At 33.6% G+C, this 19,092-nt stretch overlaps 2 protein-coding genes across 4 annotated transcripts; both read right to left on the bottom strand.

The window, feature by feature from the left end:
- Nucleotides 1-3,529: 3,529 nt before the first annotated feature.
- LOC112710044 (FBD-associated F-box protein At5g60610) lies at nt 3,530-7,105 on the bottom strand. Of its 2 annotated transcripts, none has more exons than XM_025762121.3 (5): nt 6,812-7,105; nt 5,430-6,706; nt 5,144-5,329; nt 4,716-4,936; nt 3,530-3,865 (listed from the first exon to the last, which is right to left on the bottom strand). In XM_025762121.3, the coding sequence occupies exons 2-5, from the start codon at nt 6,678-6,680 to the stop codon at nt 3,817-3,819; spliced, it is 1,707 nt and encodes a 568-aa protein (XP_025617906.1). In that variant the 5' UTR covers nt 6,681-6,706; nt 6,812-7,105; the 3' UTR covers nt 3,530-3,816. The 2 variants fall into 2 exon arrangements, with proteins under 2 accessions (XP_025617906.1, XP_025617907.1); XM_025762122.3 differs by having other exon boundaries at nt 5,430-6,696; nt 6,812-7,101.
- A 1,757-nt stretch (nt 7,106-8,862) lies between these two features.
- On the bottom strand, nt 8,863-16,538 carry LOC112710043 (ubiquitin carboxyl-terminal hydrolase 6). Of its 2 annotated transcripts, XM_025762120.3 has the most exons (18): nt 16,243-16,538; nt 15,377-15,522; nt 15,162-15,197; nt 14,963-15,070; nt 13,704-13,804; nt 13,483-13,609; nt 12,581-12,640; nt 12,426-12,493; nt 11,555-11,605; nt 11,348-11,456; nt 10,606-10,694; nt 10,319-10,388; nt 10,131-10,211; nt 9,936-10,031; nt 9,787-9,835; nt 9,565-9,675; nt 9,400-9,474; nt 8,863-9,157 (listed from the first exon to the last, which is right to left on the bottom strand). In XM_025762120.3, exons 1-18 carry the CDS (start codon nt 16,250-16,252, stop codon nt 9,102-9,104), a joined length of 1,443 nt encoding a protein of 480 aa, XP_025617905.1. In that variant the 5' UTR covers nt 16,253-16,538; the 3' UTR covers nt 8,863-9,101. The 2 variants fall into 2 exon arrangements, with proteins under 2 accessions (XP_025617905.1, XP_072059955.1); XM_072203854.1 differs by lacking the exon at nt 15,162-15,197 and having other exon boundaries at nt 14,963-15,091; nt 15,355-15,522; nt 16,243-16,415.
- Between the last annotated feature and the right edge of the window lie 2,554 nt (nt 16,539-19,092).

The following is a 19,092-nucleotide window of genomic DNA, read 5'->3' as shown; positions in this document are numbered from 1 at the left end:
CATTAACGACCTCTTTCCTTGACCTCCTCCTATGGAGACCGTGTTGGTGAGTTTTTAGGTCGGTTTCTCTGAGGCCCAGAGCGTCAAACACATTTCGGAACATGATGTTTGAGTCGGCTCCATTGTCAATGAGAATTCGCCTGACCAAACCAGTTCCCACTCTTGCTGTGATTACCATAGGAGGGTTTTCCAGAACGTCGTGGAACCATTGGTCCTCCGATCCAAATGATATTGCCGGGACTCTCCTGGAGGGAGGCGTAGGAGTAGATAATGACACGGCCAAGATTTTGGCGTCTTTCTTGTATGCCGACTTCGACCTTGGTGCAGCGTCTCTCCCGACCACAACGTTCACGATGGTGAGGCCACGTTCATTGTCCTCTTCAGAATCTTGCCTTGGTTTCATGACGCGGCTCCTGTCGTCGCCAGATCGGTCGCGATCTCGCCTCCTGGCTCTCTTATGAGGTGAGAGAACTCCGCTAGTTTACCTTCCTGGATCGCTTGCTCCAGAGCGTCCTTCAGGTCGAAACAATCTTGGGTTTTATGGCCGAAGGCCTTGTGATAGTCGCAGTAGAGGTTCTTGTTCCCTCCAGTTCTATCCTTCAACTAGCGAGGCTTCGACAAGATGCCTTTGTCGGCTATCTACTGGTACGCCTCGACTATCGGGGCTGTCAGGGGAGTGTAGTTAGTGAACTTCCCTACCCGGGGGAATGGCTTGAAGGTTTTAGCTGGCCCTCCTTCCTTGGAGTGCTCCCTAGGTCTTTTCCCGTTATCGGGCTGACGGGCAGGGTGATAGGCGGGCTGCCACTTGTTGGCTGCCATGACTTGGCTGACCTCTTCGTCGTTGATGTACTCTCTAACCACATTTTGGATTTCTTGCATTATCCACACGGGCTTTGGTAAGGTGCTTCTTGAAGTCTTCATTCAATAGCCTGTTTGTCAGACACAAGCTGGCCACCAAGTCGGTCAAGCCGTCGATCTCCAGGCATTCGTCATTGAATCTGTCCAGATACTTCCTGGTCAACTCCCGCTTCTTTGTGTCACTCCTAGTAAGTTGATCGGGTGCTTAGCTTTGGCAATACGCGTGGTAAACTGAGCCAGAAAAGTGCAGGTTATGTTCGCAAAGGTTGTCACGGAGCCTTGGGGGAGAGCGTTGAACCAACGAATTGCCGGCCCTGCTAAGGTCACGGGGAAGGCGCGACATCTCACTTCAGCACCCATACCTTCCAAATTCATGCTGGTCTCAAAGGCCGTTAGATGTTCCTGAGGGTCCTGGGTTCTGTCGTATCTCATGTCTGTTGGCTTATCGAAATGTTTCGGTAGCCAGACCTAGAGAATGGAGTGGTGAAAAGGGGTTGCCCCCATGATTACAGGGTGTTGCCGCCTCCTTGGTCTTTCTCTGTTATCTTCTCGGTTTTCCTCCTCGATACGTCTCGCTGGAGGTCGAGTGTAGATTATAGGGTCTTGCCGTCTACTCGACACATCTCTGCTTTCTCCTTGGCTTTCGGGCTCGGACCGGGGGATCAGTGTGCGTCTAAGGCGGTCTTTTCGAGGGCTTCTTCCTCTAGTTTCCCCCTCCTTTGAGGGGATCGGGACCGAGATTGCCTCGGGACAGACTGGTAGCGCTCTCTGCTCGCTAGCTCCCACTCCAGGTTCTGTATCCTGTGACGCAGCTCCTGCATTATTCTAGCGTTGTTGCTCCCCGTCCCCCCGAAGGGACGCCTTTCCTGGGAATGGGTGGGTAGTTCATCTCGCCGAGGGGGGATCTCGTGAGTTCACGGGAGGAAGCCAAGGAGGCTACCCTACTGGCGCGGCGAACCAAGTCCTCCCCACATGGCTCGCCTCTATCTTCTCCTTCCACAGGACCTAACAGAAAATCCATTTAGGCCAGTTTTGAGGTCCCACAGACAGCGCCAATGTTCGGTAGTTCGGTTGCCGAACAGGTCGGTTGGTAAGGTGAGCGAGATGGAGAAAATCTGGATCTGGCTGTTGGGAAATGAGTGGATCTCCTGGGTCGGTGTCGAAGAGTGAAGAGCTGGAGCCTCGCGATCTCCCGAGCTGTTGTGGTGTAAAGGGGGAGCCACTTGACAAAAGAATTCCGACGTCCAAGTCAGAATCCATACAGATGGCAGTAAAAGTGAGTGGATAGTGATGTACCGTGAGAGAGGGGGTAAGACCCTCCCCTTATATACTCTGTGCCTAGGGCGGTCCCCACGGGGTCAGACCTGCCTTCCAAGAAGTTTTCCTTCCCAACTGTCAAGTGCCTTGCAGGAAGAGAAAGAACGTTCGGGTGTTCCCCTCGGATCGGATGTCTAGCGCTCGCCAGATCGGCCACTCGGGCCGGAACGTTGCAAGAGGTGGGCCGGGCCGAAACAAAAAATATTCTACATATATTAAAAATAAACATCAAACATATATATATATATATATAATTAATTAACTACTAAAATAATCAAATGTCATAAACTCATAACAGAGTAAGCAAATATGCAATAAATAAATAATAAATTTTGTTTATAGTTGTATCATAAAAAAAATTGAGTTGTTAAATATATATTTCTATATCTAATAGTTAATTAGTGACTAATTTTTTATATATACGTAAAATGATTATTAAAAAATACTACATAGAATATTAGAAACCAGAAATCAGTTATTAATTAGTTAACAAATAAGAATATTTATTTGTTATTTACAAAAAATAGTTTGGAGGTACTTGCTGTAAAAAGTATTTGATTATTACAAAAAATTTTACATCATTAAAAACATTAGTAATAATTAATTGATGGTTACAAATCACAAAACTTGTTGTTACAAATCTGACGATAATGTAACACTATTTTGCTCCTTGATTTGTGACTACTTACTTAAAATTATTTTTGAATTTAGTTTAACCTATAAAAATCTAAAATTATATTCAACTAATAACCTAAAATAATCATCTCCAATAAAATCTTTAAAAAAATTATACAGTACTTCAATACATTTAAATTTGTTTTTAATATCTCTTTTTTCTTTTGAAGTATCTTTTGACAAATTAATTTAAAATAACACTTTAAAAAATATTAATTCTGTTCCTTATATATATTCTAATTAAATGGTATGTTATAATATAATTAATTTTTAAAATCATAATGCTATAGATGAAAAAAAGAGTAATATATAAAACAAGTTTTATGAGATAAATTATAATATCAAATAAATAATTAAAATAAATAAAAATAAAAGTTATTAATTAATTAGAATTTATAAACGAATTTAATAATTTTAATAACTTATATACTAATAGAACATATTAAATTTTTAATAAGTCACCAAAAAAATATTAAATTTCTAATAGTAAGTCATAAGAAAAAACTCAATAATAATCATAAGTGTCATTTTATTGAAAATATATTTTAGAAGTATAATTAATGTGTTTGTACTTTGTAGTTTTACAAAAAAAATATATTAATTTTTTAATGATCTTATCAGTGTACATTAAAAATTATATTAATAAAATATTTTTTTAAATATATTAATAAAAATTATATTAATAAAATTATAATATTAATAATATAAAGGAGTTTTAAAACTTCAAATTACAGAGGAGTATGGAATCAACATGGTGCCATCATCAGATAATACTAGTAGCCACCATCTCAGTCTAATATGCAAAATTATTATGCTAATTTTTCTGCTTTTAGTCATAGTAGAAGAACATTAGGGATGCAACAACCACAAGCAATAATTCATAATAGGTCTTCCATTGCAGTTGGACCTGGTATCTTCATAATGTATTGTTGGGAAACCAATCATGAATCCTCAATGCAGCATGAATTAGTTGACGCTGGGACCGGCGTTGATGCCGCCGCCGGACACAGAAGTACTGCCGCCAAAAGAGATGAGTTTAGGTGAAAATATAAATCCAAGCCAAGCAAATAAATAACTACCAGGTAATGTTGTAGCATTGCATGAATTACAATTATATAGCTTATAATTCTATCATCACGTTTAAGTTTAAGTATACCTTTCTAGCTTTAACAGGTCTAGGGAATAACAAACCTCAAGGAGAGATCGAATATATATATATTAAAAATAACCATCAAATATATATATATATATATATATATATATATATATTCAATTAAATAATTAACTACTAAAATAATCAAATGTCATAAACTCATAACAGAGTAAGCAAATATGCAATAAATAAATAATAAAATTTGTTTATAGTTGTATCATAAAAAAAAATGAGTTGTTAAATATATATTTCTATATCTAATAGTTAATTAGTGACAATTTTTTTATATATACGTAAAATGATTGTTAGAAAATACTACATAGATATTAGAAATCAGAAATCAGTTATTAATTAGTTAACAAATAAAAGTATTTATTTGTTATTTACAAAAAATAGTTTGGATGTACGGCTGTAAAAAGTATTTGATCATTCTGTAACAAGATATTTGATTATTTTAATATAAAATCTTTTATAAGTTTAATTATTTTGATGAAAAATCTTTGACAAGCAAGCTTGATTATTCTGATATAAAATGTTAAAATTGTGTGAAATAACTTATTTTTTATAATAACTTATTTTTTATGCTGAATGTTAAAGCAGAACATATCAATTACTTTCAACTGGTTCATCCACAGTTTAACACAAAGTAGGCAAGAAAACAAAAACGACATAACAAATTGCAGTTGTAGTTTTATATTTTAAGTTGTCTTACTGTAATGAGTCCCACTCTAACTCAAAGTTAAGATGCAGAGTCGGGGAAGAAAAATTTATTGGCAATGAATCCAAGAATGCTTCACAATCACGCAGGTTCTCATATTTTTTAGGAGAGCTTCTGACTTTGACATCTTTCAAATCATGCCACCAACATTTCATTTGACTTGAACTGCAGCATCTCTCTTCCTCTTTGTTGCACCTTAGCTTCTCCAATAGTAGCTGTTGTTGATTTGGCCAATTCACAACTAGAATTAGAGAGGTGAAGGGGGTGGGAGAGTAGTGTTTTTTAAGTGTAAAACTAGTTTTTAAAATTTAAAAATCAGAATTTTTTAAAAAGTTGGCTATATAGAATTGGTTCATAAACTTTCTCAAACCACTGAAAGACAATCAAATCAGGAGTTAAGGGGCAATGAATCAATGACAAACCTTAAGGAATATTCTGCTGCAAAGTCTCACGTTCAAAGAAATAATAGCAGGACGGAAGCTCCAAAACAAATCATTGATAAGAAGCACACACAACTCTTCAGTTTCTTCAGCTACCGATAACCTCAATTGTTTGATCCTTGGCAAAGGGACTTGAACATTTTGTAGTACATCTTCATTGAACACAATCTGCTCATCCAAAATACAATTCCAACACAAATGACATCAAAGTTCTCCATGTAAACTTTTATTTTAGCGACTAAAACATAATTTGGTAATGTACACTTACAGATGAACCTCTCATGATTCCAAGATACAAGGATACCATAACATTTCTTGGTGCCATGTTCTGAAAAAATGCTCTAAGCCTTTTCAAATCCATAATACGAAATTCTGTTGCGAAGACAACATCAAAATCCACCTGATTTGAACAGTTCACAAAAGACATAGCTGCTGGCATGTGGCTGGATTGTCCAGAATATCTACATGACTCTAAATTCGGCGCATCGATCCTAGCTTCCTTCAACTCTACACAAGCCTCGAAGGACAAAACCTTGAGGCGAGAACTGGAGATCATTAGGCTCTCAGATGTAACACAACCACTTAATTCCAACCTCTCAAGGAAAGGAAACTTGTCAAAAAGTTCACGCAACCATTGGTTAGAGACAAAAACAGACCTCGCAGCCCCTAAAAAAAACACCTTCAAATTTCTGCACTTGTCTATACTGATATCACAAGGGAACTCTAATTCGTCATTACGAAGATGAAGATACTCTAGACTCGGCACATCAACATGAATTTCACGAAATCCATAAAACTTAGCAGACTTTAGCTTAGGCAAATCATGTATCTTTACATTTTCCAATCCAACACAGTGCTCCAATATTAAGTGCTCAATCATAGGACAACCAGAAATGAGATCTTCAAGCGCTTGTTCATGTCCCAAATAAACTTCAAATAAGGACAATATCCGCAACATAGGGAACCTAATTCTGTGATTTACAATCAATTTGTCTGCTCTAATCCTCCCTAACAACACTAACTCAGTTAATGACTTGGCTTTCAGTACATCTGGTGGCAAGTAGTAATAATTATCAACCGCGTGAGAGTCAAACTCACATCCAAAGAAACAGTCAGCAAGTTCAAGTTCAAGCTTTAGCACCTGAATACTGCTACTTTCACCTACTATCTTCATCCACCGGTCGACGCGATGTGGCATGAACCGAGGATGAAAGAACATCATACTCAGGTTAAATTCTTTGATGGCAAAGCCGTGGTGGTGGAACCTAACAAGTGTCCTATCCACAGACTTGAGGAAGCTGTTCGCTTTCCTCCTGTTTTCTTGTATCTTCAGGGGATCTTTTCTATCCTTCCAGTCCATGAGCACGCCTTGAGAGCCGTCGAAGACCAAGATGGGAAATGAGGACCATGTTTCATGCCAAGCCTTGGACAAAACACTGGTCCTTGCAGCATCTTCGTAAGGCAACCTTGAAAGAATGTCATGCAGGATTATCTTTGGCAGATCAGAAATTTTGTCCATTTCCTTAATAAAATCTCTGAGCTCCCCTAACAGAAACAATTACTAAGGATTAAATAATGTTCTTCAATTACATTCAAAGTTGTAGTGGGATGCAAGTGTATGAAAAAGTTGTTTGAGTGTAAAATGCATACCAGTGTGTTGAAGAATTGCTGAGACTGAAGAGATTTTGGTAAAGTGTGAAAAACCTATCTCATCAAGATCTTCATCTGCTATGAATTATTGAATATATTTTTCAAGCAACTATCTTTCTTTCTTCCCTGCCAGTGCCTTGTCATGTCAAATATGACTCATCAAATATTTCAGGTTAAGGTTTAAAGAACTTTCTCCCGTTTGAAACTTGTGTAGCATGTAAAACAGTAAAAGGAAGGAGTGGGAGGAGATAGTGGTACATGACCCGGTATGGCATGAAGATTCGGTCCTCGAATATTTTGGGACTAATTTTTGTCTCAAAAATATATCCGATCATTATTTAGAGTCAGATTCGGATTAGAACGAACTCAGCATCACCCACCTCATGTGTATTTTAGAGAGACTAAAAAAAAGTATATTTATTTAAATTAATTCTAATATTATGTTATATTAATTATAAGTTTATTATTCTATTTTTAATTACATTTGTTGAATTAGAAAATAGATAAAAGAAGTATGAAATTAGAATTTATTCACAAATTCAAATTTAAGTATAGTTATCAACTTCTTTGCAATAAGTATTTTTTTTTCCTTCTTTATAAATGAGTGCATTATAATTTTTTAACATAACATTTATCAAGACCTGGACTTCACCCGGTGGAGACTTGGTTTTAGTGTGGTCCAAAAGTAGTGTAATTTCACCAGATTTAGGGTTGGATAAGGATCACAAAAATAAACCGATCATTATTTAAGGTCAGATCCGAGTCAAAATGAAATCCGATTTCACCCGACCCATGTGCACTTCTAAGAGAATTAATCAAAACTTAAAATAGTATTTTTATATTTAACAATAAAAGATAAACTAAGTTATATTACTAATAAAATTTATTATTTTTTATTAATATTTGGCTAATTTTAAATTTTAAATTTTAAATACTATAATAGTACAAAAATAAAATATTAGTTTATATTAATAAAAGATTACTCCCCTAATATTGCTGAGACTGAGATAGTTGATGTGCATTGAGATTTTGGTAAGGTGTGAAGAGTCATGAAATATTTCAGGTTAAGGTTTAATGAACTTTCTTCCGTTTGAAACTTGTGTTGCATGTAAAACAGTAAAAGGAAGGAGTGTGAGGAGATAGTGGAATTAATCAAAACTTGAAATAGTATTTTTATAAATAAACCAAGTTATATTACCAATAAAATTTATCTTTTTTTTTATCAATATTTGACTAACTCTTAAGTCTTAAGTTATTAACTTTGTCCAAATGCCAAAAGTAGGCTATGCTTCAGTGAATTGGAGAGTGAGGTTCAACCCGAAATGCCTAGGGAAACTAAGAGTGAGGTTCAGTCTTCAACATGACTACCCGCTAAATTTTGGTTTTGTAAAGAATGTTTGGACAATGGTATAGTGAGAAGCCGAACTGAGCAAGGAAAGAATGCACCTAAAAACAAGGAAAACCAACCAGATACTTCGCTAAAAACGACAAATTTCTCACTAGAAAATTGCTCATTTGCAATTATCTTATTCTGTAATTCACATTCCACTTAGGTTTTTTTTTTTGGTCAGGTTATACCTCCCTTCCCTTTTCCCATGAATTTTATATATCAACTTTCTAGTGATGGCTAGGATTCGAACCGGTGCACCTTCTAACAATGGAACCATAAAAAGTAACAAAAAAAAGGATGTGTTCAAAATGTATGATTTTGTTTCTTGTCAAGTGTTAATCTACCCCTATTGGTATCAGATAGTGATGCAATATAGAAGAGTGGTAGCTACCATCAAGTTTGTCAATAATGTACTCTCCCTTTTCCCCCTTCTGCCGACAGCAAACAAAACACCAAACCAAGTCAAACCCTTCAAAACCCAAGCCTGACAACCGACTTTGATACATTATAATGTTGATTATATACACCTTGTTTATGAAATGAAATGGTGACCTTGACTGGAAGGGAAAAAAAATATTGAGATGCAAACATGCTCGTCCTAGAGATATAACTACGAGCTATCAGAGCTCTCAGGAGTTAAGGAGAACAGTCACCAACAAAATTTCGGTTCAAATCCTTATATATCCATTTTAAAAATAAATAATTAAAAATACAATAGCTAATTCAAACAAGTAAAAAATACTAACTAATATCAACCTCATGGGTAAAATACAAGCAAAGAACAGGAGACCATTCTTTTACACAATCCTTGAATCTTAAATATAAACAACCGTATACCATCCTTTTACACCAATCCTTGAATCTCACAAAAGACAGGAAATGGACTCTTTCTCCGAACAATTAAACAGATACAACACGAGCCTTGTACATGATTATGTAAGCCATGTGCCAATCACCTAGAGACAAACATCATATAAAAATTTATTATTAATTTATTATCTCACACCGCAAATAATAACGAGAAGAAAAGGATGGATTAAACTATAATGATTGAGCTAAGCCAGTGAAGGAAGAAAAAGAAAGAGGAAATCATGCAAATTCGGTTTTTACTTGGTATGATAGGCTCAATTGTAAAAGGGGATGATAGATAATTTTTTCATATTATCCATATCCACACATTAATTCTGCATATTCTCACCTCCTCCAGATAGTCTAGTGATGTCGTCTTCTATTCTGGGTTTGGGGTTGTCATCATCAAACTCTATCCACTTCCCTACAAACAACAAAATAACTATTAAGTTACCTTGAAAAGACATGGAGGAAAAAAAAATCAAGAACATAATGTGTTATCCAAGATCTACACCATTTTCTTGCTTGACCCAACCAACATAATGTCCCGAATCAGCACTTCTACCCTTGTGGGTCAATACGGCAACCAAATCATATATTCCAGTCATCTCCGTTGCTTTTTCACCTATAGACACAGACAATGAGTGTCAGAAGCAGATAGAGGATTGATAACAGGGAAAAATAAACAAAAAGGAAAGGAAGAAGATAGCAGAAAGAGGAATGTGGTCAATTTTACCCTCTTCCATTGGAGCTACAGATGGCTCGCCTCCTCCATTTGAAGATCCCTGAATCAATGGAACAAATTAAGTATATGGCTTGTAGCTACTTATGCACAACAAGGTATGTGTGTCATATGGTATGGAATGCGAGTCTAACTTTCCTCACCTCTGCATCTGCCATTTTTTCATCGTTATCCTTTTGAACTGAGCTTTTCTCACTGCCTTTCAGACCAAGCTTTTTTCCTTCCTCATCTCTTAGGAGCTAAAGTAAAATGCCCAGAGTGAGAACATAGACCACACATTTTCGTAAAGCAAATATCAGAACAACCAGAATTTTCAAATAAAAAAACAGTGTGTAAACCTTTCTTGGGGCTTCCAACTTTTTGCGAAGATCATCAGAACAAAAGTCATAAACATCCAACTCCAAAGGATAATCCACTTTCTGAGATAGCCAAGCACATTCACAAATATAATGTAAATTAGTTAACAATATCAAACCAGCACCAGCTCTATCCATAAGTACACAAAAAGGGAAAGATAGGAGCATACCCGCAAAATCTTGGCCTTTTGGTTGGACTCTCTCTTCCAGAAAAAACGGACAAACTGAACTGTCAAATACCTTCAAAAAGAAAGAGTTGAAATTGATCTCAGATATACCCCCTTAAGCAATTAGCAATGAAGAAATGAAGCTCAACCAAGAGATGCACTATCGTATACCAAGGGAAAATACAACTACACCCTAATACAATGGAGGCTAAATTATGCTACATTAAAATGTTGACTAAAGTAAACAAAAAGCCAAAATGTAAGAAATATATCCAAAACTGAATGCCAACCTTGGCAAGGCATTGATGCGTGATTCCTTCAAGTAGATAGCACTACGGCCCAAAGCAGGGGAAGCTTTCTCCAATTCTGATTTTAATCCCTACATAAGTCAGCTGGGTTAACAAATAGAGGAATCATTCATCATAAAGAAAAATTGCATAGAATCCACTACATTCAAACAGTTTAAAATTTGTACACACGAATTATGTTGTTCTAACTATAGCATTTCTAATTCTAATCAGTCGACATCACAATCATTGTTTGGGTTATTCATGACCAAGAAATATTTTTACTAGAAATCTCTTGATGCAAGTGTACTCTTAATTTTGGCATGAATGTCTACATTTGAAGTTACTTGTTTGGCATAATAAGCAAAAATCATGGATGAACAGCAACAGGCCAACAGCAGTAAAGATTGAACAGAACCATAGAAAAAATAATAAGATCTTGAATTTAATGTAATTTTCAGAAACCCCCTGTATCTTTGCACTTTAAACAATGAAATAGTATTCAGCTTAATAATCAAAAACAAAATTATCAGCAGTAGCTTTAAGCAAGAAAGAGGCTCCAAGGAAATCGGAGAGAAGAGATAAACAGATCAAGAACACTATCATGGTTGACAGAACAAGTTGAGCATAAAAAGAGGGCACAGACTTGCAAGGTGAAAATAACATTCTTTAGTTAAAAATATGAACAGGATTGTCTATGGAAAAACAGAGGCCTCATCCCTGCAATTTATTAAATAACACTTACATGTTTTATTCCTTCATGCAAATGGTTCACCTCCTGAGATATGTGGCATTTAAGTGAATAAACAGATTCTGTTTCTGAGCTTTCTTCGTTACTCTCTTGGCAATGAATCCTAATAAGAGGTAAAAAAAATAATCACACAATACATTACGAATACGATTACTATAGAACATTAGAGGCCAACCGCTCCACAATAAGGTCTATGTATACCTGCTAATAAGTTCTATGCCAAAAAGAGCCTTCACAGCATCAGCATTTTCACTGAGAAAAGATAACATGTAAATAGAAGTAGAGTATTCACGAAAGAAATAGGTGCATGGAAAACAAACAAGTAACATACAAATGAAGACTTCTTTTAAACATGTAGCACATAACATTTTTAAGCTAGTCGGACCAGACAGTTCATTTATAAGACAGAAGGGCAAGGATTTGAAACCGAACATTTACAAAAATAGAGCCTCAATAGTACATATACTAATATAAAACTTCTTTGGGGGAAGAAACAGTACTATTAACAAGGCAACTCTCTTCTCCTATCTCTCCCCTTTGGTTGCAGGGTTGCAAGAATTCTCTTTTCTACATGACTATATCTTCTTTGGTAGCAGCTCAATCGCCACCATTATTTGTGCAATTGCTGTAGTCTTTCTTATGCTCTGCGCCTTTGTTCCTCGGCTGTGCTATGTTCTGTTCATACCATCCTTCTCCTCAAAAATATGTTATATTATCACTCCTAACTCCTTATTTTTAAGTGATAATTTGTTGGATAATTATATATTTCTGTTTTATTACCTGTGTTGAAAGCTATGTGACAATGGAATTATTAATGAAGAATTGTGCATTTTATTTCAAGTTTAATCATGTCAAACGTGATTATTTATGATATCTTGTATAAAAATGTAGTATTTTGTTCATTTATTATTCATGTTTTCCATCTGTGTCACAATTCTACAATTTACAATTTTACAACTTCTGATTCTAGATAAAATCTAAATTTTTACAAGTTGACCTTCGTCACAAATAAATATGGTTACAAGAATTGCAGCAATTGCATTTAGTTACTGAAAAGCAAGGGCAAAATTACCTAGATCCATTAGATCTTAGAGACTGAGAAAGTGTATATAGAAGTTGTGTCCAACATTCTTCAGCATCCTGTTTGACATGGAAAATAACATAGAGTCATTTATTTTAAAAAACTAAACTAAACTAAATTAACAAAGTGACATTCTACATATAAACCTGTTGCATGAACACTCCATTATGCAGCTGGCCAAATTGAGGGTACTTCTTCCTCAATAACTGGAAATGCATTAACAAATCAGAACAAAATCACTTTCCATCAATCATAATGAAACATGAATAAAACAATAACCAGGTATTAAAATACATATAATATATGAAGAAAGAGTTTCAATTCATAATGAGAGCAACTTATCCTCATGAAATGTCACAAGAAATGGAAAATGATAAACAATGATTTCAAAACATAAGCAGAGGTGATAAATATGGGGAACTATAAAAGACGGGTCCTACAGAAAGACTTCCATCCTGAAGGATAGACAGTACGCAGAAATCATATTTAACGGAGTCTTCTCCCAACCATTAAAGGAAAGGCTCATTCAATGCCTATTCAATGGAAAAAGCACTACTTTGGATAATTCAAGAATATCCCACAATTTATTTCCCATGAAGCAAAGAGTAACTGATTATAAAATCTTACAATAATGAAACAAAAAACAGCAATATTACTCTTTCAAGAGGTCTAATGTATACCAAACAAATAGAAATCAATTCATCACAAAAGTACCACAATAACAAGTATCCAAATATTTGTATCAGAATTTCAACAATAATCAACCTAATACATATTATGAAATTTCAAATGTACTATTATAAAATCATAAACAAATTGCTTTCAACTGAATTGAAACCAGAAGTTTGAACCAGAATTCTAAAGATATCTATCCAAAACCAATGTGTTACTAGCACTTCAAATATGCACTATTGTGCATAGATATTGTAACATTCCAATATAGAAAGGAAAAAAGGTCATCCCAAAATCGTATGACATCATAACATATAAGGATAGAAATAAAAAATATTCTTAAAAAATATAGCAGCAGTCTAGTTAGATAATGTACCATCCAAAATTGCATTGGCGCCACAGGCTTGACACTTTTATCAAGCTCATTGAATAAGTCACGGGTAGCAACTGTCAACAGATGAGAAGACTGGTCAACATCATTGTTCCTTCCTGAATGTGAGTACCTGAGTCCAAGAGAGTTTGCATAAGTTGTTCAGGTATAGGCCATAAATGCATGAAAGAAAGTTGTCAACTAATGTTCCCTCAGAAAGGACTCACTGAATCAAAGCTGACTTCAACTCTGGCACAGAATGGAGACATTGTAATGTTGAGTTCATATAACAGGTATTTCCCAAATTGAAAAGGCCAGCAGTATGTCCCTGGAAAGAAAGAAAAGAAAGAAAAGAAAAATCAGATATTAAAGAATGAAACTAGTGTATGACTCAAATAAGCACAAGTTAAATTTGAACAAATAAAAGAATAAAAAATGTTCCATAGACAATAAGGCTCAACCAATAGTACTCGGCCTCAATAGTCCAGTAATCAAACACATGAATCATAAAACTAAACTCATAACAGTTTACATGAGGAATCAGAAGCTTGTAAGCGTTTACATTAGAATTGTAAACTCGATTACAGAACCTAATTATCAGAGTTAACTCGAGTTTAATAACAGAATATAGATATAAAAACAACCATTTGGTCTTAAGATGGGTAAATGTGACATCACATTGGACCCTCGGTTATTAATAACAACAAAACATTCATTCAATGGTAATCAATCCAAGCGGGTATCATTTTAATAAGAAATTCGAGTGCACAAAAGTGACATTTAACTATCTAAGGAAAAATGTGGTATCATGCATAAAGGGACAACTAATATGATGTTACATAAAACTTTATCATACCATAAACACAATTGCTCTGTGTTTTGCAACTGGGAAAAAGGGGAAAAGGGGGGGGGGGGGGGGGGGGGGAGGAGCACCTGTCCAGCAATTAGACCTACGGACTATTTATGTTAGGATTAAAGAAGATCTATGTTGATGTGAACATAAGAAAAATTAGCATATCTTCATCTAATTATCTTAAGTAGGATAACACAAAGTCCAAGATGATCAAAACAAGAAATCATAATACAACCAGAATACTGAGGAGAAGTTGCAATCTGCAACCACTTTTTACACCACTATCCAATACAAGGCTCCACCAAAATTATTTATAGACCATGAAATAGTTGACATTCTTAGGAAAACAAAAATGAGTGGAAAGAAACGAGAATATTGCTCAATTATTTATTTCCAAAATTGAAGATCATAGTTACTTGACCTGGAGCTAATTTAAAATTTAAAAAAAAAAGGAGTATTTAGGGAAAGAGACTATTGTCATAAACAAATTGAAGATGAAGGCGCTATTGGCAAACAATGCACATAGTTTTATAAATGGCTGATATTAAGAGGATTTAGAGCTAAACTATTAACAAACACAAGCATTCCTCCATTCATAAACATAGAGTATAGACAAAAACAGCTTAAACTTACAACAGCAACTACTTGTTCTTCTTCAGGAAGATCTTCAACAAAAACAGTTCCCTTCTCTGGAGACTTAATAATTTCATCTGCTGTACCCATCATCATTAACTTTTGTCCCTGCGAAAATAGATCATGTAGCTAATTTCAGATAAAAGCAGCATAAAAAATGGTTGAATAGTACTAAAAATTACATTACAGCACCACTAACCTCTTTCACTCCTAATGTTGACCAATCAGCATCATCCTGCATTACAAAAGGAAATAAAGGAACAAAAAGGGAGTTCAAAAACAACTCCATTCCAACTTATAGTAGATATACTTTCACAAGATCTATTCAAAGTCAACTTAAGCAAAAAAAGATTTAGCATATTCAGGCTTCAGCATCAGTTTGGTTTGGTCACAATCTAACATTCATATACTAACCTTTAACAGACCACCCTTGACCATAATTTTTTGTCTTTCAGGAGGTACCCCAGTTAGATCATACAATTGGCACTTAAAAACATAAGGAGGCTGGGTAGTATCAATTTCTACATCTTTGAAAAGCTCCTTTTGCCATTTTACACTAACTGCAGACAAATATTTACTTTGGTAGTGAGAAGTATAATAAAATATATGTAAAGCATGATGTGAGGAGACAAAACAACAATTGATGAAGCAATAATCAATAATAGTGGTAAACAGAATTTCAAATCTTATGGAAAAACCAAGACCTACGTAGTCATCCACAGAATACAATTTCGGCTCATAGCCTGCAGTCTTCAAGAAATGCAAGACAATGCGTTTTCTACTTTAAAAACAACTATACAGCAGGTGCAATGTGCCAGCATAGATTACTGTCACTATTCCTAGGAAACAGATTGACTTCAAAAGAAGCTAAATGCAGCTACATCTCCACAGCCCAAGGTTCACACAATCACAATACACCAAGGAATACAAAACAATAATAATAAACAAACCACAAAAACATTTAAAAAAATACTAAAAAAAACAGTGATGCCTAGTCCAACGAATATATGACACTCAGTAACTCGTCCAAAAAAAAACAAATAAATCGAGCTCAAATCCCTATATCCAGTTAAAACATCACCGATGAACACAGATTTTCATTCCATTTGGTATACTACACAAACACGGTAACACTAAAACCCTAAATCACACCGATTACAAACGCACAGCAAACAATTAAAAACAAAAAGAAGAAAAAAAACAAATAATAATAATGATGATGATGATAGTTGTTAAAAATAACTGCATAGACGAAAGCATGGAGAAGGAATTTTTCTGACCTGGAATCATGGTGGCTAGAAGGATCGAAAAGCAGGAAAGTGTGACGGAAGAAGGGAAAATAAGAGTTTTATACTTTTATTTGTTTGTGAACAGAGAAATAGAGAACGAAGTTGGCTTGAACAAAGGGCAAAACGAAAAACGATACGAAACGTGTTATTGTAATTTCTTTTTTTGGACGGTGTATTATTGTTGTTTCGTGTGTGGGTTTTTATAGCTGAGGCGAAGATGGAGGATGAACGCATGGCCCACTTCTTCTCGTTTGGGTTGCTCTTAACGTTGGATAACTCTCTCAAGATAGACCGTGGGAGATAACTATCTTAGTTTAGTTTAGTCATTAGTTTATTAATTTTTTAAAATAAATATTTTATTTGATTTTTTATCTTTTTTGGAGAGATAAAGAATTTGTTTGAATGTTATTATTAAAAAAATTTAAATAATATTTTTTTAAAAGAATTTTTTATGAAGGTAAAAGTGATTTTATGTTTAGATATTTTAAATTAGAAAATTTTTTTATTTATCAATTATGTTTGAATAAAATAAGATAAAAATATTTTTTATTTATTTATTATATAAAAAATATCTTTTTTTAAAGAATGTAAATTATAACTTCTTAAAAAAAGATATTTCCTTTATTTTTTTAATACTTTTATTTTTTTATTAGAAATTTTCCAAACACACAAAAAAAATAAAAAATATCTTTTTTTAATTAAAAAATATTTTTTTATCAATTTAATAACACCTAAGCAAGCACAAAAACGCACTTTAATCTCGCAAAACTTCAATTAAACCCCATACATCTATAAAATTATACAAATTGACTTCTATTCTCGGTTAATAAATGGGTGCCCATCTAATGTATACCATGAGGTGCTAGATATTAATATTAAGAGTGAAGTATCAACCCAACTCCTGTCCATTTTTAAGAATGGTAACGCGACTCCTCAAAATAAAATTGATCCACTTCAGTTCCTATCCCTTGATTTCGTCACACAATGCGGTCTTTGTGAGTATTTTTCCGTCAACTCTGAACGAAAAATGTTGACGTGTCAGGTTCAGAAATGGACAGGGTCTAATTGTCTCTAAATTTAAATTGATTAGGAATTTATTTGTCCTTATAATTCTCTAAATAATATTTTTTCATTATATTAATATTCTTTTTCCAATAAATTATTAAATATATAGTATAATAAGTACAAACTAATCAATAAATTATTCAAATTAAAAAATATCATTTATTATGAAACTAAATAAATAATTCTCAAATATAATTTTTAAATATATAAATAACAAACATTAAAATTCAGTTAATACATTAATAATAATAACCCTACGATATGTTATTAGCATTATGATCTAGATATTTTTCCACGATAAAGTAAAAACTAATGAACACATTATTTGATATATAGTAAAATATTTGTGAGTAATAACAAATTTAATTTTTATCTCTTTAAACTAAATTAATAATTCTATTTGATATTTTTGTACTAAAATACACTATGAGTAAACTATTAATACTAAATGAAATAATTAAAATATTTTATATATATATATTATAGAGACCATTTATAAACTCAACAAATTTAAAATATCAATAATATTATTAATTAATCTATTAATAATACATATGGTCATAAGGTTATAGATTGATAAAGATTTATTAATATAAGAATAATATAGATTAATTAAAATTTTAAGTATATTAAAATTTAATTAAAGAGATAAAAAATAGAATTATTTCAATTAGTATTTAATTATTTCATTAAAGGTTATATATTTTAATTATTTTATTTAGTATTAGTAGCTTGCTCATAGTGTATTTTAGTACAAGGATATCAAATAGATTTATTAATTTAGTTTAAAGAGCTAAAAAATTAAATTTGTTATTACTCAAAAATATTTTACTATATATCAAATAATGTGTTCATTAGTTTTCACTTTATTGTGAAAAATTATCTAGATCATAATACTAATAATATATCATATGGTTATTATTATTAATGTATTAGCTGAATTTTAATGTTTATTATTTATATATGTAAAAATTATATTTGAGAATTATTTATTTAGTTTCATAATAAATTATGTTTTTAAATTTGAATAATTTATTAATTAATTTGTACTTATTATACTATATATTTAATAATTTATTGGAAAAAAAATATTAATATAATGAATAAAAAAATAATTTAAAAAATATTATTTAAAAAATTATAAGAACAAATAAACCTCTAACCAATTTAAATTTAGAGACAATTAGACCCCTATCCATTTCTGAACCTGACACGTCGGCATTTTCCATTTAGAGTTGACGAAAAAATACCCACAGGGACCACGTTGTGTGACGGAATCAGGGGACAGGGACCGAAGTGGATCGATTTTATTTTGAGGGGTCGCGTTGTCATTCTTAAAAATGGACAGGGACTGGGTTGGTACTTCACTCTAATACTAATTTGTTAAAGGAACTAAAAATCCCTCGTCAAAACTTAAAACCCTAACTACCTTCGACTCTTGCTATTGCTACCTTTCTCTTCTCCCCTTTTTTTCTCCTTATCTGTATTTCAACTCCCCCTTGCCTCAAACTCAAACAGTTATATTGGCTTTCAAGAGAGATCAGAAAAGAGAGAATTAGTTCGCCTTTTGTGTCTGTACTTTTGTATCTGCCTCTGGTTTCTCTGTCTACTTCGTTTATCGCCCTGTGTCCTCTTTTGTTTTTGTCACTGCTAGTTGTCCTATTTGACTGTTTCGTCCGTGTTTCTAAGTTAGATTCTCTTTAACTATATTATGATTTGTTCTTTCTATTTTCTTTTATTAGTGTGAAAATAGATGTAATAGGCAAATAGTTAGAG

Source organism: Arachis hypogaea, chromosome 9 (genome assembly GCF_003086295.3).
Source record: "Arachis hypogaea cultivar Tifrunner chromosome 9, arahy.Tifrunner.gnm2.J5K5, whole genome shotgun sequence".
NCBI lineage: Eukaryota > Viridiplantae > Streptophyta > Magnoliopsida > Fabales > Fabaceae > Arachis > Arachis hypogaea.
The sequence above is the reverse complement of the archived record's forward strand: the minus strand, read 5'-3'. Positions and strand labels throughout refer to the sequence as shown.